At 51.2% G+C, this 20,496-nt stretch overlaps 1 protein-coding gene and 1 long non-coding RNA gene across 2 annotated transcripts in view; one reads left to right on the top strand and one right to left on the bottom strand.

Annotated features, from left to right (window-relative positions):
* Window positions 1–11,425, bottom strand: part of MXRA5 (matrix remodeling associated 5) — a 30,145-nt gene extending 18,720 nt beyond the window's left edge. The window contains exons 1-4 of the mRNA XM_019431149.2: window positions 11,235–11,425; window positions 8,712–8,930; window positions 2,563–2,692; window positions 1,944–2,334 (exon numbers count right to left, since the gene is read on the bottom strand). Coding sequence (XP_019286694.2) covers window positions 1,944–2,334; window positions 2,563–2,692; window positions 8,712–8,902 — 712 coding nt within the window. The 5' untranslated portion in view covers window positions 8,903–8,930; window positions 11,235–11,425. The remainder of the gene's footprint in view (window positions 1–1,943; window positions 2,335–2,562; window positions 2,693–8,711; window positions 8,931–11,234) is intronic.
* Window positions 11,426–11,664: 239 nt separating this feature from the next.
* LOC109256160 (uncharacterized) lies at window positions 11,665–13,134 on the top strand. Its single transcript, XR_002075530.2, has 2 exons — window positions 11,665–12,410; window positions 12,950–13,134. It is a non-coding gene; the product is annotated as an uncharacterized LOC109256160 (long non-coding RNA).
* Window positions 13,135–20,496: the final 7,362 nt, after the last annotated feature.

The following is a 20,496-nucleotide window of genomic DNA, read 5'->3' on the forward strand; positions in this document are numbered from 1 at the left end:
ACAAATGCAACCAACCCATGAAAAGAGTTCGAGGTGAAAGGTCCCACTTTTGCCATGAATCACATCGTATCTGTCTTTCATGATTTTTTTGGTTGCCATAATTTTTCTTCTTTTTTAATGTTAATTTATTTTGAGAGAGAGAGTGAGTGGGGGAAGGGCAGAGAGACACAGAGAGAGAGAGAGAGAGAGAGAGAGAGAGAGAGAGAGAGAATCCGAAGCAGGCTCCATGCTGTCAGTGCAGAGCCTGCCTCGGGGCTCAAGATCGCAAGCCACGAGATCATGACCTGAGCTGAAATCAAGAGTCAGACACTTAACCAACTGAGCCACCCAGGGGCCCCGGTAATTTTGCATTTCAGGCCACGTTTATGTTTTGGATTCCCATTCTACTCTTGTCTTCCTGGACACCAAGTGTTCCAGAATGTTGTCTGTATCTGCCTCTTTCACGACCTTCACCCTTCTCTGCCCATGGACTCATTCACGATGAGTGCTCCAGGACTTGGCCTAGGTGGCCTCACCTACATGTATGGTTTTCGTCACCATCCATTTTCCAATGACGGCTGCCATACGTGCTTGTCCAGTCAACACACATCGTACAAACTCCACACCGGTTTTCTACTTGACGTGCCTATTTCCAAGTCCCAGAGTCTCCCCCAGGTGACATTTATGAGACCGAACTATCTTGATATCTGCTCACTTCTTTCCATCCCCGCTGGGAATAAACCAGTCAAAGGGCTATCATATGACTCAGAGCACGATAAACCTCCTAACTGGTTTCACGAGATCTGGTTCTGCCTCTCTGAATGCAGTTTTCCACGTGACTTTCAGAGTAAACACCTCAACGTGCAGATATAATTGTGTCACTCCTTCACCCAACACGCACAGATACAAAAATATAGATACAGTGCATGCAGACACATAGAGACACATACGCACACACAAAAGATACACAGACACACATGTAAACACATGCACACACCAAATATCCACAGACATACGTGTATGTGCATGCACACATAACACACACACACACATGTATCTCCAGAATGGCCAAGACGGCCGTCTGTGCAGGAAAACATCATATTTTCACTTCCCTGATCCAATGTTTTGCTGGTAAAGGTCTACCCAAACTGATTTTCAACCCCCTGCCACGTACCCGGTGGGGTTTGGGGACTATCTCCCAGCAATGAAATATGAATGGAGGTGACGTGTGTCTCTTCTAGTTAAGAGTATTAAGAAGCAAGGGGTGCCTGGGTGGCTCCGTTTGTGGAGCGTCCGACTTCGGCCCAGGTCATGATCTCGCAGTTCGTGGGTTCGAGCCTCGCGTGGGGCTCTGTGCTGACGGCTCGGAGCCTGGAGTCTGCTTCCAGTTCTGTGTCTCCCTCTCTCTCTGCCCCTCCTCCGCTCATCCTCTCTTTCTTCCTCCCCCTCCCTCCCATGAAAATAAATAAATAAACTTAAAAAAATCTACTTTCTTGCAACTTCTGCACAGCCCTCCTGTTTTTTGTTCTCTGGACCAGTGCAGAACATCCCTGTCACCCATTCTCAAGAGAGACGTGTCACAGCCACTGCCAGCCTTCCCTTTTCCAAGCATCTTTGAACACCTCCTCATATAACAGGGATGCAGAGAAAGTCCCACATGTCGCCGTAACCCAGGGCTGCATGGAACACTCCAGATATTCAGTTTAGGACAACCATAGTCAACCATATAAAACTGAATGATCATTGCCTCACAATTGCCTGACGGAGACAGCCGTGAGAATTATGGAACCGAGGTGCCTCAGCATCTACGCTGTAACCCTTTCCACGGGAAGCTTCCTGCCGTGCTGATTTGGTGATGTTCTCTTCACAAGACAAAGCCATGGCACAACGCTGGACGACATCAGCTGTCCAGAAGGGTGGGCACCGTGCAGGTGGGAGCCACGTTCGCCGTGCTCTCCTCTTACCTTTGGATCTGGCGTCCCATTCCAGAAACCCCTTCATGTTGCAGTCACACGACCACGGGTTCCCATGCAGGTAAAGATTCTCCAGAAGAGGCATGTTCTGAAGCATCCCCGTGGGGAGAGTCGTAATCATGTTGTCCGCTAGGTAGAGGTGTCTGATGGTGGAGACTCTGAAATAATCCAGAAACGTGAACGTGGAGAACGTGCCAGGGTGTAGCTGCTGCAACTTGTTTCCTTCTAAGTGGAGCAGCCTTAGGGAGGTTAGGCCATTGAAAGCTTGTGGGTGGATGAACTCGATCTTGTTGTGGTCAATGTGCACCCTCGTCAAGCTCCGCAGCCCCTGCAGGGTCTGAGCCGTGATCACACGCAGCTTATTGTAGCTGAACTTGAAAACCTACAAAGGCAGGGGCGGAGCGGAAAAGCCTGTTTATAACAGACAAAGCCACAAGCAGGGACAGAAACCAGAACAAAGGGCAGAGAGGGAATGACATGAAGCTGGTTTTTAACGGGAAGAAAAAATCGGCAATGTTATGAATCGTTGGGGAGCAGGATGTCGTTTCCCCTTGCTCATTAACGGTCGTAGAAGCTGCAATTCCCGATGCTTGTAAAAGCCCGGGTTTACCTGGAGAGAGCTGAGGTCTCTTAAAGCCCCGTCGGGGATGCTGGGGATGTCGTTGCCATGAATCATAAGCAGCTCCAACTTGCTCAGTCCCGCAAATGAGGTTTCTGACAAAGCCTGTATACTATTAAATCTAAAAAAAAAAAAAAAAAAAGAAGAAGAGTTGGAATAAGAAACAGTGAATACTGAAGCCCCATCTGGGAAAGATTCAGCAGTCTGCCCAGGAACCATTTACCCAATGTTGAGTCTGAGGTGTACTGGTGCCATTTCTTGCTTTGTATCCTTGTCCGTTTCTAGGGTCGAAAGGAAAATGACCTACTCTTACTGGCCTTCACTCGGTTCAGGAATATTCGCTGGATATTTTGACTAAGAATGTGCTAATGCAGCTAGAGATGATTTCAGGGACACAAGTAGGATTTGGAGTCGAAAGGAAGCTGGTCCAATGGCCCCTTGTTGGAAACGTCCAATGGAAAGTGTGCATAATGATGGATGACACATGGGTCATTGAATGCAAAGAATGAGCATCGATGCCAGGGAACAGGCAGCTTGGAAAGGAGCTTTGCATCATGTAATGACAGGAGGAGGTACTCCAGGCTAGGAAGGACCAAATTAAAGAACGAACACTAACACCAGCTCTCTGTTTCACCAGGACAGTGGCCATTTCTGATGGATTCTCCAAATTAGTTGTAAACATTTTGGTGTCTTTTGGTTTTCGTGTCGCGTCAACATTGGTAAAGATGTTTTCTTGGCCAGTTTGAAAATTCTTCATCTCCGGGACGCCTGGGTGACTCAGTCGGTTGAGCGTCTGATTTCGGCTCAGGTCATGATCTCGCAACGTGTGGGTTCGAGCTCAGAGCCTGGAGCCGGCTTTGGATTCTGTGTCTTCCTCTCTCTCTGCCCCTCCCCTGCTCACGCTTTGCCTGTCTCTCTCTCAACAGTAAATAAACATGAAAAAATTTTTTAAAAAAGAAAATTCCTCATTGCTACCTTACTGATGGCACAAGGGAATCCCCAGAGTCAATGCCTAGAGAAGGCATTCTAAAATGAATGAAGAATTCTGTATTGGAGGGCAGTTGCTTTGTGCCACTGCTTCTGCTGAAATACAACACATGTAGCCTGACATTATTTATGACTTCCCCATAGCACCTAAATAAAAGGAAATAGATGTTGTAAGACAGTGAAGGTGAAATGCTCATAGCTAAATACAACAGACAATGCCAATTTCTTTCCTTTTTAAAAATAAGTTTTTAATGATTATTTAATTTGGGAGAGAGAGAGAGCATGCGAGCGGGGCAGGGGGCAGAGAGAGAGAGAGAGAGAGAGAGAGAGAGAATCCCCAAGCAGTCTCCGCACAGCCAACACAGGGCCCGACTCGGGGCTTGAACTCACGAACCGTGAGATCATGACCAGAGTCAAAATCAAGAGTCAGACGCTTAACTGACTGAGCCACCCAGGTGCCCCATTCTTATAAACACATATGTGCCCAAACCCTGATTTCGAAGTCAAGATCTGGTTAATGACTCCTCTAAGAGCCAGCCTGAGGAAGCATCACTTTTCAGCTATAAATTCCAGGAAAAATAACCTCCAACAGCAAAACCACTCAGCTTGATCGCTTGGACGTCTACAAAGAACGACTTTAAACACTGCATTGTTTTATAAGACCAACTTAGGCAAAGGAAACACTCGATGCAATGAAATGTATCCTGTCTCGTTAGGAAAACGCAATAGGGCTTTGAAGTGATGCACGGGTAAAATACAGTAAAAAGTAATCATGGCTGCTGTTTGCATTTAACTCACAGAGTCAACGGACAATTACATAGAAAGGCTCCCCCTTCTGGATTAGACAGCATGGATATTGGACAGTGCCCAGAGAACTGTTTGGGCATCACAGCTGAGTGGGGATGTGTTAGTGGCATCCAGTGGGTAGAGACCACGGGTGCTGATGAACATCCCACAATGCACAGGATGGCCGCCCACAAAGAATGGCTCAGCCCTTAATATCAAGAGTGTTGAGATTTGGAAACTGCCCAAGCGGAAGAGATGCTGACTGTTGGTCTATCTATCCATCCACCCATTATCTATGTATGTATGTATGTATGTATGTATCTATCTACCTACCTATCTATTCACCCATGCATCCATCCATCCATCCATCATCTATCTACCTATCCATCATTCCATCAATCCATCCATCTTCTACCTATCCATCCATCATCTATCTATCTATCATCTATCTATCTATCTATTCATCCATCCATTAACCAATTCATCTGTTCATCCATCATATACCTATCCATTGATCCATCCATCCATCATCCATCTATCTATCCATCCATCCATCCATCTGTCCATGCATCATCTACCTATCCATTGATCCATCCATCCATCATCTATCTATCTATCCATCCATCCATCCATCTGTCCATCCATCATCTACCTATCCATTGATCCATCCACCCATCATCTATGTATCTATCTATCCATCCATCCATCTGTCCATCCATCATCTACCTATCCATTGATCCATCCACCCATCATCTATTTATCCATCCGTCCATCCCTCCATCCATCTGTCCATCCATCATCTACCTATCCATTGATCCATCCACCCATCATCTATGTATCTATCTATCCATCCATCCATCCATCTGTCCATCCATCATCTACCTATCCATTGATCCATACACCCATCATCTATCTATCTATCTATCCATCCATCCATCCATCTGTCCATCCATCATCTACCTATCCATTGATCCATCCACCCATCATCTATTTATCCATCCATCCATCCATCCATCCATCTGTCCATCCATCATCCAGCTATCCGTTGATTATTGATCCGTCTATCCATCCATCCATCCATTCATCTTCTATCTACCAATCCATCAATCCACAGATCCATCCATCTATCATCTATCTATCCATCTATCCATGCATCATTTATCTACATACCTGTCTACTGATCCAGCAATCCATCCATCTATTGATCCATGGATCATGTGTCTATTATCTATCTATTATCATATATATGTATACACTTATCCATCTATCCATTCATCCATCCATGTATCATCTATCTATCTATCTATCTATCTATCCATCTATATATATATAATCTATCTATCTATGGTAGTTGTTCAAGCCCCGCGTCGGGCTCTGTGCTGACCGCTCAAGAGCCTGGAGCCTGCTTTGGATTCTGGGTCTCCCTCTCTCTCTCTGCCCTTCCCCTGCTCATGCTCTGTCTCTCTGTCTCTCTCTCTCTCTAAAATAAATAAATAAATACAAACATTTAAAATATACTTGGAAAGTAATTTTTGAAAAAGCTCTGGGGCTGTGTCCAAACAGGAAACAGCAGATCTCTGTTTCAGTGCCGACTAAACACCCTGCAAAAACATCTGTGCGGGAACGGGAGAGTTCAGTAGCGCTTTGCCAACAATCCCTCGTTCCTTGAGAGCACGCTGCTCCTTCCAGATGGCGAAAACACAAATCAGACCCTGAGTCCTGTCTGTATTAGACATCGCCCTTGGTTCTTCCTCCCCCCCCTCAACAAAACGCACAATGACACTAACATCATCTCCTTGCAGACTGATTTCCCGAGACAGTGCTGGGATATAAGACTGATCTAGTGGGCACCGGGCTGGCTCAGGCGGTTAAGTGTCTCATTCTTGATTTTGGCTCAGGTTCATGATCTCCTATTTCATGGGTTCGAGCCCTGGCACTGAGCTCCACGCTGACACCATGGAGCCTGCTTGGAATTCTCTCTCTCTCTCTCTGCCCCTCCCTGATCATGTGTGCACTCTCTCAAAAGAAATACATAAACATTTTTTAAAAAGAGTGATTTGAAAAGTGCCATGTAGATTCCTATGACCAAGTTAGCCGGGTAGATCTTATACACTTGTGTGCAGTGAAGCCATACCTTAGCTGTTTTGTTTTTTTCTTTAATATTACAGAAAACACCCGAAAATATTATTGCCATCAACAGGGAAAGGAAGGACCTCAGTATCTATGTACTGCTCCAGTGGCAAAGCTTTTGGGACCCAGTCATTTATAGTCTTTACCATATAAAGTCAGCTTAAAATGGGGCACCTGGGTGGCTCAGTCCATTAAGCATCTGGGTCTTGATTCTGGGCTCAGGTGGTGATCTCACGGTTCATGAGTTTGAGCCCCACGTCAGTCTCTGTGCTGACAGTGTGGAGCCTGCTTGGGATTCTGTCTCTCTCTCTTTCTCTCTCTCTCTCTTTCAGAATAAAGAAAGCTAAACAAATAAAGTTGGTTAAAATGAAGCCACCAGAAACTATGCTCCAGCTGAGAAGCTAGGTTTCACATGTACAAAATACTTCACTGTAAAGAGGAGTAGGGGACAAAAGCCACGGAAATCCTAACTGCGATAAACGCAGCCTGACAGGTCGTAGCCCAGTGCTGTTGTCTGTACAAAGCCACCGTGTACATCTCCCCTGCCCTGTTTTCCCACCCCACAGTCCAGAGCCCCAGTATACAGCAGGCGGCACATGCATGCCTTGTAGGCAGGAGCACAGCAGAAACCTGTCGTCCTGCTCGTCACTGTCACGCTTTCTAGGGGGCTGCACGATGCCCTGTGGGACACCACGTCCTACTGTGTGCACTGCCAGGGGTCGGGCTGGAGGGACCAGGGGGCTAATCACAGCTGGTGGGACCATAGGCTGAGAAAGACAGCAACGGTGCGGAGACAGGAGACTTGGGCTCAGGTCATGATCTCATGGTTCGTGGGATCAAGCCCCGCGTAGGGGCTCTGTGCTGACAGCTCAGAGTCTGGAACCTACTTTGGAATCTGTGTCTCCTTCTCTCCCTGCCCTTCTCCCCGACTCGTGCTCTGTCTCTCAAGAATAAATTTTAAAACAAAATTTAAAAAAAAATTTAACCCCCTCTTCTGGCAAAGTCAAACTATTTCCCCTACTGAGTTATCATGATTCTGGTTGGATTTTCAGATACTCATATCATAAGGTCTCTCAAGATCTTACTGAGAAAATTACTCAATGGTCTCCTGCCTTCGATTAGGGAACTTTCTATCTTACTGTCTTAACTTTTCATTCTCTTTTTCTGCTACAGGACTTTACAAATACAAGATTTTTTTTAAGCTTCTGCTATAAGATGCCAAGCGCATTTACAATTATTTTGTTCATTGGCCATTGCGTTTCACTTAAAACATCCCGTCTGTGGCTAGTCACCAAAGCCTAAGTTATTTTTGTTGTTTTGTAGGTGGTAGAAAATAGCTTACATATTTTGTTGGGTAAGTCCAAATAATTGTTTATTATTTAATTTTCACATGAGTACCTGCAATTTAAGGCAACTAATATTTATGTATACAAAGCATTTATGCACATGAAACGATATTTTAAAATACAAAAACATGTCTCTACATAAATCTATATAAATATAAATCTATATGAATATAAATCTACCTGAAATGCTGCATAAAACCTCTCATAAAAAATATTCATATTTTATTTTATTTTTTTAAATGTTTTTATTTATTTTTGAGACAGAGAGAGACAGAGCATGAGCAGGGGAGGGGCAGAGAGAGAGGGAGACACAGAATCCGAAACATGCTCCAGGCTCTGAGCTGTCAACACAGAGCCCGACGCGGGGCTTGAACTCACAGACCGTGAGATCGTGAGCTGAGCCGAAGTCGGATGCTTAACCAACTGAGCCACCCAGGCGCCCCAAAATATTCATATTTTAAATAGGTAAAAACTACAAGGCCCTTTTATTCCCCCAAGAGCACAAGTGCATCATCCAGATAACTTACAGAATGTCGGAGAAGTCCAACTGATTTTTAAGTTATTTTTAGTAGTTTCTGAAGTCTATTGAAGTAATGTTTATATATTTATGTGTGTATCAGATACATTTGTATCTACTCTACGGTAGGCAATTGTTTTCAAGGGAAATCTGTAGATACGTTGAAGTTATCCAGGATGCCTGGTTATTAAATCATACGATTGTGGTTCCAGTTGACGGATCAATTCAGATAATCGCCCCCAAAGGACTGCATTTACAGAAAGTCGTACGCATTGACAGTTTCGTAAATGCACGTACATGTGTGAAAAAACAAAAACAAAAACAAACACGCAACGAAAGAGGCTGAAATTGTTCAGTAAGAATGTGGTACAAACCCCAGATTGATTCTTTCCACATGTTTAGAGATGCCGGCGGGCACAGAAGCCAGGGACCGAAATGTGCAGTGGACCTCGCTGGGGACGTAGCAGGCGCACGGGTGAGGGCAGGCGAGCGCGGCTGGTGGATGACCCCAGAGCAGAATCAGCACCACGGACAGGGCTGGCCACCGCGCCCGGGATGATGGCATCTTGTCCTGATTCGTTATCCCTGGACACCTGTCGTGGGACCACAGAAGGAGAGCCGTTTATTGTCGGGTAGCGCGCGCACGTGCAGCGAACGTTCTTCCAATTGTGCAAGATGGTTTGGGGCTTCCCAAGACATCACCGCATGGTGTCCTTCACTGACACAAGATATTCGGGCCAAGAGACTCGAAACTTATTTTCCTGATCTTTCCCCGCGATCTGGAACCATTATTTCGGAGGTCATCTCAATTCCTGACTTTGACGCTCCCATTTGGAAATCTGACGCTGTGACGAGCGACGGTATGGAATGGATGGAGACCAGACACACAAAAATATACGTACATGTGTGTTCATATATACAAATGTACAGATATTCGTGTATATATTTGCTCATCCATATAGAGAGAGGAGAGAGATACTGGTGTTTCTATAATAATAAAGTAACTTATTAAAGTAACTATAATATATAGTTTTATGTATATAGTAACATAATATATATTATAATATTCTTATAATAATAAAGTATCTGATTAAAGTAACTATAATATATAGTTATATATAGTAATATATATATTATGTTTCTATAATAATAAAGTAACTGATTAAAGTAACTATAATATATACTTATATATATATAGTAATCTAATATATACCATAATATTCCTATAATAATAAAGTATCTGATTAAAGTAACTATAATATATAGTTACATATACAGCAATATATATATTATGTTTCCATAATAATAAAGTAACTGATTAAAGTAACTATAATATATACTTTATATATATAACAATATAACATATATTACTATAATGTTTCTATAATAATAAAGTAACTGATTAAAGTCTCCGCCTCCAATGTTCATTCCGAGCCATTATATATTGTACATATTTGACTGAAAATAAACTTCTCAACAAGGTCGTTATTAAGAGTATACCCTTCTTTGAATGACATTCCTTGAGGTGTCCCATATGTCCTCTTACACTGTTTAAGGGGTGCGCGCTCACTGAAGCAAAATGTATTCCACTACATGTGGGTGCGTGCGCTATAGGGGAAGAAGTTGGTGAAATCCGACATCAGATAAAGAGGAAAGGAATTGACCCACAAAACATGTGCAAAGAAACGCGATCAGTGAGGCCATGCGCGCAAACATGGAAATGCGCGGATATTTCAAGCAACAGTTTAGAATATGCGTGGTTATTTATTATTATTATTATTATTATTATTATTATTATTAGGTCCATGCTTTGCGCATCCGTTAATCATGTTATGTGTTTCTCACTTCTTGCAACGACTTTATTTAAAAATAATAATACACGTGTAAAGTGCGCAAAAGACACGCGCGTGCTCTGGGAAGGTGATAACCGCGGGCAACACGCTCTGATCCGCTCGCTCAGGCTAGGAATCCGGAGCTGTTGGTCCTTTAAACAACCTCGAGATAGACACCTTCTTCGGCCTGAGCGCGTCCTCTCTTGCAGCCTTTCCAGAGGAGCGGCTCAGCCTCCTGCAGCCTCCCCCGCCGACCGCGCCCGGAACGCGCGCTGTGCCCGCGGGCCACCCGGGCCCCCGCGCGCCGACGCCTTCTGTAAAGCCTCGGCTCTGGCCGGGTCGTCCCCGGAGACCGAGAGCGCGCGCCCCAGGGAAGCCCGGGCCCGGCGCCGCGCGCGCGGGGAGGTGCCCTGAGCCGGAGTCGCCGGAGCCGCCCGAGCCGCCCGAGCCGCCAGAGCCGCCGGAACCGCCGGGGCCGCCCCGGGGAAGGGGCGGGGGGGGCGGGGGGGGGCGGGGGAGGCTGGCCCCCGCCGGACCAGCTGGCCAGCTTCCAGCGCCGCTCCAAGGAAAATACGGGGTTTCCCGGAACGCGGCTCGGGTGGCCTTGCGGGGACCCGCGCAACAGGCGCCGTCCCTCCCGGGGGGAAGACTTGTCCGGCTTCCGTGCGGCTCAGCCGCCAGCGGGCCGAGGGTCACCCACATTCCAGAGTTCGAGCAGGAGGCGGGGGGACTTTAGCGCCCTCCGGGGAGGCCCCGCGGCTCTGCTGTCCCCTCCCACGCCAGGAGGGCTCGGGTTCCCTCGGGGGTCCCACGGGCGCCTCCCTGGAGAGCAGGGATGGGTAGGCGCGAGGTGGCCCGGGAAGGGAGCGGAGAGGTTAAGGCGACGGGGATCTTCCCGCCAGATTCAGCCTGTCTGTCCTTCCCAAAAAGGCCCCGCAAACCCCCGGCCTAGTGGCCTGTGCGCCCTCGTCCTCGCCCCCACCCTTGGCCGACCCCCAACTGCCCCCGCGCAGCAGACACCGCGCCCCCTTCCCCGCGGGCGCCCAGGCCGCCCTCGGTCCTCACCTGTCCTCCGGAGGCCGCGACACACGGGAGCGGGGCGCCCTGACTCACCGCCGGGGGTCCGCCGGGGCCATGCCCTTCCCGGGCCGGGGGCGAGGCGGCGAGGCTTCCCAGCTCGGCGCGGCGAGCCGGCGCCCTTTTATTCGCGTCGCCGAGAGGCTTCCCCGAGTCCACGCCTCGGCCCACCCCCACCCTGCCCTGCCCCACCCCGGGGAGACGGGGCGCGGGCCCGAGCCCAGGGACCCTGGCCGCGCGCGCTGCGCTCAGCCCTCCTCGCGCCTCTTCATCGCGCCTCGCCCGCTGCGGCTGCGGGAGCGGCCGGGGCCCAGCGCGCAGCGGCTTTGGGACCGAGTCCCGCCGATCCCGGAGCCAGGCCGGGGACTAGGGGCCGGGGGCGCGCCGGGGTGCCGAGCCGGGCTGCAAAACGGCCGCCTTTCCTTCCGGGGAAGGGACAAGGCGCGCGCTTTGCACCCCTCCGCGCGGGCCGGAGTTTGCTTTGGCGGCTTCCCCCGAACCCGTGTGCGGGCGGGAGCCCCCTCCGGCAGGCCCGGCTGCAACGTGAGACCCGCAGCCACGCCCTCCCGCCTCTCCGGTGGCTCCTGGACGCCCGCCTCTCCCGGCCGCCAGACTCGGCCTGCCCGGAAGGTGGGAGCGCGCTCCTCCCGCCCCCACGAGCGGCCTGCGGGGGCAGGGCGGGGGCGGGGAGCCGCCGGGAGCCTCGGTGCCGGCTGCGGGAAGCTGGGGGCCACCTGGGGAGGGGGCGCGACAGCACAGCTGGAGAGCGCCGTGCGTCCAGGAGCCAGATGGGGACGCAGGAGAAGGGCACCCAGCTTCCAGAAGGAATGAGGGCCCTAGAAAGTTAGGAAGGGATCAGGTGAGGACATTCCGCGCAGAGACACCCCCCCCCCCCCAGCCCCTGGAAGAAAGGACAGAGCTTCTGTGAAGAGAGAAAAAAAACTAGGTGTCCAAAGGCCAAGATTCAGGAAAAGAACATTCCAGAGGTCCTGATAGAGCCTTTGCAAGGCCGGCCATGAGACGGGGAGTCTTGGGACGCGGCCGCATAGGAGCCCGGCGCTCGGTTGCTTCTGATGCCTGGAGTCCGGGCTGCCTCGGTTTCTCCCAAGAAACACAGTGTCCGTGGGTTCCTCCGCGTCCCTTGTCCACGGTGGTATCCACAAGGTATGTCATCAGTAGACGCTGGTTCCCAAGTGGCTTGATTCACTTCCTCTATAGCTTTACTTTTCAGTAGTAAGTGCAGACCTATGTGGTGGGACTTGTTCTATGAATTTGTAAAAATCTTGTCCCCACAACATCTTCTCATGTTTGTTAATGGCATTGCCATCGTCTACTGAGCCGAACTGGAAACTCACATCATTGTGCCCGTGTGCCTGTCTGGGGGGACCTCACAGTCACCCGGTCGCCCAGTCTGGTGGATCCTGGCTCCTAAGATTGGTTGGGCCCAGTGGACGGGGCTTTATACCCACCTCTCCGGCTGCCTTGGGCGGGACGCTCATTTCCAGCCTTCTGGGCCTCCTGCCAGCCTCTTCCTGCACCAGTCCCTTGTTTTCTCAATGCCCAGTGGGTCACCCAAGCTGGGAAGGTTGCCAAGGTGCCCGGAGGTGACATTCGACGTGCCAAGCTCTTCCCAGACTGTCCCCACCCCCTTGCAGCTGCTGTTTTGAAGAAATGGTAGAGATCGTGCCTTCTTCTCTTGCCAGTGATGGGTGAACTGAATGAATGAGCGAACGAGGTTCAATTCTGCCAAGGAACGTGTAGATCGAAAAGGTCAGTCTGCAACTCACACAGCAAATCCTTGCATATGGCATTACGGTTCTCAATGACTGTGCCACGAAAAAAAGAAATCAGTGCTTTGATGTGTTCAATCCTTTTGTGTGGACACTCACTTTGGCAGCTTCGGTTTGCTTCGCCGGGGGTTGAGTCCATGGGTTGGAACCGTGTTTTAGGCATTGTGGAATCACCACCAGTGCCAGCAAAGTTCCTTGAATCCACCAGAGGTAGAAACGCATGTCGGTTGAGTTAAAGTCACGTGTTTGATCGCTGTTCTACCACGTGGAGGGTGGGGAGGAAAGAGAACGCTAGCTCCTTCGAATGTGCTTGGGGCAAAGGAGTGATACTGACGTCCATATTGCCAGGGGTCCATGGGATTCGTGCTACTGTCCAAACGGCATGTGTCTGGATGGATGCATGGTGTACCTAGTGATTTCGCCAGCTAGTGTTTTCCTTGTCCCCATTTCAACCAGAATTTTGACAATAGCTATGCTGTGGACTGGGTGGTGTCCCCTCGAATGCCCTACGCAGAAGCCAGTCCCCTCCATGGGGTTTGTATCAGGAGGTGAGGCCTCTGGGAGGTGATGAGGAAGGGACTCGTGCCCTTGTGCGTAGAGATCAGACGTCGCGATGTCTCTGTCGACCATGGGAGGTCTCGGCAAGAAGGTAGCCATCTGTGAGCCACGGAGAGGGCTCGTTCTGGAAGCCAGAGCCACAGGCATCGTGATCTTTGATCTAATGGCTTTGCCGGCTCAGTCCCCAGCCTCCAACTCCTGCCCTTGACCTAACTGTTCTTTTAAGGACACGGGGATAAGACAAGCTCATGGCTCAGAGGCTCCCTACAGTCCTCTCCTGTGGGGGACCCACCATCAGTGTGTGTCATCTGAATTATTGTGAGAACCTTAGGACCCGTCTTGTTAGAAGGGTACAGACGTCTGAGCAGTCGGTAACTGAGTCACATAGTGGGGCTGAAGCCACTCCCTCCTCCTGGTTTCCTGGCTGGGTGGCCTGGAATATGCTATTCGGCCTTCCTAACATCAGCTTTTCCAAATGTGAAATAAGGACAGTGATGCCCCCTTGTCAGTGCTGTGCGAGGCAGTAGGGTACCTGTCCTTAATGCAGATGATCCGGTGAACCCACCGTCATTTATTTTTACTGCGTTCTTGTGTCTTTTGTGTCCCTTCCCCCAGCCCTTCCCCCTAATCAAGGCAGGATCCCTGCAGGGACGGATGGGCTGTTTCTGGCTGCAGGGACAGACGGGCTGTGGCTTTTGAAGGGGAAAGTTTATTATTCCAAGCGGGGCCGTGCGTGAGCAAGGAGTGACGTGGCTCTTTGCTTGACAGGGATTTTAAACCTCACTCCTGAGTCACATGACTGCCCTGGCCGGCTGCTGTCAGGCTCCATCACCCCGGGAAGGACTGACCCTGAATCCTGTCCCATGACCAGGAGACAGAGAAAAGAGCCTACACAGGAAACGTCTCCTCGCGTAGCTGGGAGTGAGGAGGCTTGTTTCCTTTGTTTGTTCACACACCGCGCGCTCGGAACTCTCCTGTTCCATTGCCTGGACGAAAATGCTTCCAGATTTTCTCGGCAGCATAATTTAAAGGGGAAAAGACATCAGAGGCTCAGGGCAGATCTCCCGAGCACAGTCGAGTTAGTGTCTCTGCCCACGAGGCTGGGGAAGACTCTGCTCAGCCGGTAGGGCAGCGACGTGCAGAAAATGCATCGTGTGCAGCTGGGAAGTCAGTCGGGCCCGTGGTGGGGACTCCGCTCCCCATGACGCGTGTCTAGAAGGGATTCTGGGCAACAGGAAGGGTGTTGACCCCTCGCCGCCCATTAGGTGAGCAGAAGCCCCTTGAACAACGAAGGTCGTGGGCACATGGTCCTTCACGCTGGGTCCCCAAATGCTGCCGGGTGGAAAACCACCGCAGGGGGATGAGGTCAGGGAATTATCAGCCTGTCCTCCGTCCCCACCACGCAGGCCAGTGACAGGCAGACGGGGGGGGGGGGGGGGGGGCAGGCGAGGGGGCGTCTGCGCATTCCAGAGCATGGCCTCCAAGGCCTCCGCGCTGGATGGCACTTTGGTAAACACCAAGCCCTTTGTCCCTTTGCAAAATGAAAACTGCACAAGGTCTCGACCTCAACGTGAAAATATTCACTGGAGAAAGGGGTCCTACAGACGATGAATATTCAAAGTTCTACAAAGTGTTGTAAAGACTTTTTAAAAAAAGAATTTTTTTTTTTTTTGGACGACCCATTTTGGCCATGCGAGCTGTCTCTAGGAATGCAAACCCAGTAGCTTCTAGGGTATTTCCGGGGGAAGCTGGCCCAGACGCCAGAATGAAGGAATGTCATTAAAAAGCTCCTTCTGAGGCTGAAGGCTGCTGAGACCCAGCCCTTCAGCGGGTCCCCTAAGGACATTTCTCTGGGGATTCCTTTTGCAAAGTAGGTTGCATAACCTCATTGATGGACACAAGATGCCTTCTTGACACAGTTTAGACCATTCTGAATCCTACAAGTAGGAAGGAATCCTTGTGCACAGTGGCCCTACCCTGCACGTCAGGGAATAGAAATGTGCTGATTTTCCCCGTTGGTATAAAGGCAGGTGTGTGTTTGTCTTAAACATCCGGAAACAACGAAATGAAACAAAACAAAGCAAAACCCAAGCAAAACAAAACACCCAAATGAAATCCAAAGAAATTATCCACATGCCTTGGAATGTGGTGTTAAAAGATGTAAATACAAGTCATTTATGAATAAACTGGGGGAAATACATGACTCAAATGATTATATAAATCTCTGGAGGAGAAAATGACACGCCCACACAAGACACTGAATTCTTACAAAGGGAAAAAAAAAGGCTAAGAAAAGATTTAACTGAAACAGAAACTGTGCCGTGTGGTAACCATTTCTAATTAGGCTTCAAACTCGGATACCTCCTGCAAGAGTTTCCTGGGGCTGCCTTAACAAATTAGTACCAAAAACCAGGGGTCTGAAAACTACAGGAATGGATCCTCTCCCAACTCTGAACATCAGAAGTCTGAGATCCAGGCAGGGATGCTGAGATCCAGGCAGGGCAGGGCCGCTGAGATCCAGGCAGGGCAGGGCCGCTGAGATCCAGGCAGGGCAGGGCCGCTGAGATCCAAGCAGGGCAGGGCCACTGAGATCCAGGCGGGGCAGGACCACTGAGATCCAGGCAGGGCAGGGCCGCTGAGACCCAGGAGGGTCAGGACCACTGAGATCCAGGAGGGGCAGGGCCACTGAGATCCAGGAGGGGCAGGACCACTGAGATCTAGGCACGGCTGGGCCAATGAGATCCAGGAGGGGCAGGACCACTGAGATCCAGGAGGGGCAGGACCACTGAGATCCAGGCAGGGCAGGGCCGCTGAGATCCAAGCAGGGCAGGGCCACTGAGATCCAGGCGGGGCAGGGCTGCTGACACCCAGGCAGGACAGGGCCGCTGAGATCCAGGGGGAGCAGGACCACTGGGATCTAGGCACGGCTGGGCCAATGAGATCCAGGAGGGGCAGGACCACTGAGATCCAGGCAGGGCAGGACCCCTGAGATCCAGGTAGGGCAGGGCCACTGAGATCCAGGCAGGGCAGGGCTGCTGAGATCTGGGCAGGGCAAGGCCTCTGAGATCCAGGCAGGGCAGGACCACTGAGATCCAGGCAGGGGAGGGCCACTGAGATCCAGGAGGGACAGGACCACTGAGATCCAGGCAGGGCAGCGCCGCTGAGACCCAGGAGGGGCAGGGCTGCTGAGATCCAGGCAGGGCAGGGCCACTGAGATCTGGGCAGGGCAAGGCCTCTGAGATCCAGGCAGGGCAGGGCCACTGAGATCCAGGCAGGGGAGGGCCACTGAGATCCAAGAGGGGTAGGACCATTGAGATCCAGGCAGGGCAAGACCCCTGAGATCCAGGCAGGGCAGGGCCACTGAGATCCAGGAGGGCAGGGCCACTGAGATCCAGGCAGGGCAGGGCCGCTGAGATCTGGGCAGGGCCCCTGAGATCCAGGCGAGGCAGGGCCGCTGAGATCCAGGAAGGGCAGAGCCCCTGAGATCCAGGGGGAGCAGGACCACTGGGATCTAGGCACGGCTGGGCCAATGAGATCAAGGAGGGGCAGGACCACTGAGATCCAGGCAGGGCAGGACCCCTGAGATCCAGGTAGGGCAGGACCCCTGAGATCCAGGCAGGGCAGGGCCCCTGAAATCCAGGAGGGGCAGGGCCACTGAGATCCAGGCAGGGAAGGGCCCCTGAGATCCAGGAGGGCAGGACTACTGAGATCCAGGCAGGGCAGGGCCCCTGAGATCCAGGCAGGGCAGGGCCCCTGAGATCCAGGAGGGCAGGACCCCTGAGATCCAGGCAGGGCAGGGCCCCTGAAATCCAGGCAGGGCAGGGCCCCTGAAATCCAGGCAGGGCAGGGCCCCTGAGATCCAGGAGGGGCAGGGCCACTGAGATCCAGGCAGGGAAGGGCCCCTGAGATCCAGGAGGGCAGGACTACTGAGATCCAGGCAGGGCAGGGCCCCTGAGATCCAGGCAGGGCAGGGCCCCTGAGATCCAGGAGGGCAGGACCCCTGAGATCCAGGCAGGGCAGGGCCCCTGAAATCCAGGCAGGGCAGGGCCCCTGAAATCCAGGCAGGGCAGGGCCCCTGAGATCCAGGAGGGGCAGGGCCACTGAGATCCAGGCAGGGAAGGGCCCCTGAGATCCAGGAGGGCAGGACTACTGAGATCCAGGCAGGGTAGGGCCCCTGAGATCCAGGAGGGGCAGGGCCACTGAGATCCAGGCAGGGCAGGGCCCCTGAGATCCAGGAGGGCAGGACTACTGAGATCCAGGCAGGGCAGGGCTGCTGAGATCCAGGCAAGGGAGGGCCCCTGAGATCCAGGAGGGGCAGGGCCCCTGAGATCCAGGCAGGGCAGGGCTGCTGAGATCCAGGCAGGGGAGGGCCGCTGAGATTCCGGAGGGGCAGGTCCGCTGAGATCCAGGCAGGCCAGGGCAGCTGAGATCCTGGAGGGGCAGGTCCACTGAGATCCAGGAGGGCAGGACCACTGAGATCCAGGCAGGGCTGCTGAGATCCACGTGGGATAGAGCTGTGCTCCCTGCAGAGGCTCCAGGGGACGGTCCTTCCTGCCTCTTCCAGCTTCTGGAGCTCCAGGCGCCCCTGGGCTCATGGCTGTGTCCCTCCCATCTCTGCCTCCGCCTTCATGTGGCGTCTCCTCTGCGTGTGTGTCCCTCTTCTGTGTGTTATAATGGCACCTGTCATTGGATTTAGGGTCACCCTGATCCCGGATGAACTCATATTGACTCATTTCATCTGCAGTGACCCTATTTACAAATAAGGAACATTCTGTGTTACATTTTGAGGGGACACCATTCACCCCTGTGCGGTAGCCGTCCGCTCTATCCGAGGGTTAAGTATGTTGCATTACAATGACAATAGAGGTAATAAGCAACCTTATAACAACCTTAGAATGTCATGTTTTTCAACTAATAATAGAAATATTGCAATTTAGGGAATAGAACCATGTCGTGTTTTCTGGTGGAACATGTCGGCTCCTGATTTACTGTAAACTGATGCGTTTTTCTTCGTTGGCCTGGAGCCCTTCTTCTTTCTTTTCCTCCTTGGAACAAGGGCCTTCCCGTGGGATCGGCCAGGCTCCTGCAATCCTTCGATGGCTGGCTGCGATTGGCCGGCACAGAGACGGTCCATCCCTTCCGACTATACAGAGTGACCCCCTGGGGCTGCCTGCCCATCTTGGCTCATGGCTCCTTCTCCTGTCTTCCGAGCCACCGATGTTGGGTCAAACCTGTGACCTCTTTTGGTGACCGTGGGAGAGCAAATATGGCACGTGGGGCAGGGTCTTTCCAGCCTCCTTGGGATTCTCTCTCTCTCTCTCTCTCCATCTGCCTCTCTGTCTGTAAAATAAAATTTAAAAAAAAAAAAGCTTTCTTTTTTTGAATATTTATTTTGGAGACAGAGAGACAGAGAGAGAGAGAGAGAGACAGAGCATGAGCAGGGGAGGGACAGAGACAGAGGGAGACACAAAATCCCAAGCAGGCTCCAGGCTCTGAGCTGTCAGCACACAGCCCCACAAGGGGCTGGAACTCACGAACCGTGAGATCATGACCTGAGCCGAAGGCTTAACCGACTGAGCCACCCGGGCGCCCAGAGAAACACACGCACCGAACGGCACAATCTGAGCCCCTGGGACCGCCAGCCTGACACAAAAGGGCTGAGAGCACACGGACGAGGATCTTAACGGATGAGACCCGTGTTCTGATGGGCCACCTCCCACCTCCCCGCACGGCCCAAGGGAGCAGGAAGGAGGGGCTGCTTTTGTTCACTGAGCCGCACTGATCCTGGATCCTTACATGACACGCGCCAAGCCGTGAGGTTGTGTAAGTTTCCAGAGGAGACTAAACATTTCAGGACCGTGAAGCGAGGAAAAAGCAAGTAACATGTTCCTACATAAACCTCAACGCTGGGGCGAAACCACCTATTCAACACCTGGAAAATGAGAGCTTCTTTTTTTTTTTTTCTTTTTTGAAGGAACACAGATACGATACACACGCTCCCCACATATGGAAACAATAGCCTGTATATATCATCTACGCGGCGAAATTAATCGCAGGTAAGGACGCTGTTGGTGTAATGGCAGCGTGACCTTGATGCGGGGAAAGCGTGTGCGACTCCAGAAGCCAAGTGACCTGAGCCTTTGTCTAGCTCTGGTTGTTAAAAACTCCCATGTCACAGAAATCACAGCTCGTGGGCTTAACTCAGGAACGACTGAGTTAACAGATATCACTGGGCATCCCTGTGCTTCCTGTGTATTATTTTCTTTAGAATCAATACGTGTCTGTGCATGTTGTGGTTGAGACACCTCATGACAGGCTTTGCTCGTCTACAGCCTTTTACAATGAAGCATTCGGGGCTCATGGGTATCCATCCAGGTGGACCCAGGTAGGGAAGACGGTTGGTTCTCCCCATCGGCGGATAGAGACCATCCATTCACGTGTCTGAAATAAAGCATATACACCGTGCTTTACGGGAACAACAACAAAATAATGTAATATTCTTTTATTCGAAGCCAACCCAGTTTTCTGGCTGTGCGTTCAGGCATGAAGGGCCCTGGCAGAGTCTAAGTCGTCCAAGAGACTCGTAATGGAAATGGAACGTAATGAAGGAAAAGTTAGTGGGTACGTCGTATTTGCCGGTTCACTCTGAAGGGGAACAGGGACTAGTTTTCTGTGCAATGCCGGCCTCAGGAATGCATGCTGTTCCATTTTCCAGAAGCCACCTAGAAAATCATGGGACCCCCCACGACGGTCAGGCAGTCGAAACGAAAGACTGGGGCTAAACGCAGGTCTCCGGCGTCTCCGCCCAGGGTCCTACACCATTACAAGACTCGGGAGCAGCTGAGGAATATGTAAGAACCACGCTGTGCCTTTTCTGTAGAACCACGTGAGGGAGAGAGGGT

Source organism: Panthera pardus, unplaced genomic scaffold, assembly GCF_024362965.1.
Source record: "Panthera pardus isolate Hobbes unplaced genomic scaffold, ASM2436296v1 HiC_scaffold_27, whole genome shotgun sequence".
Lineage (NCBI taxonomy): Eukaryota > Metazoa > Chordata > Mammalia > Carnivora > Felidae > Panthera > Panthera pardus.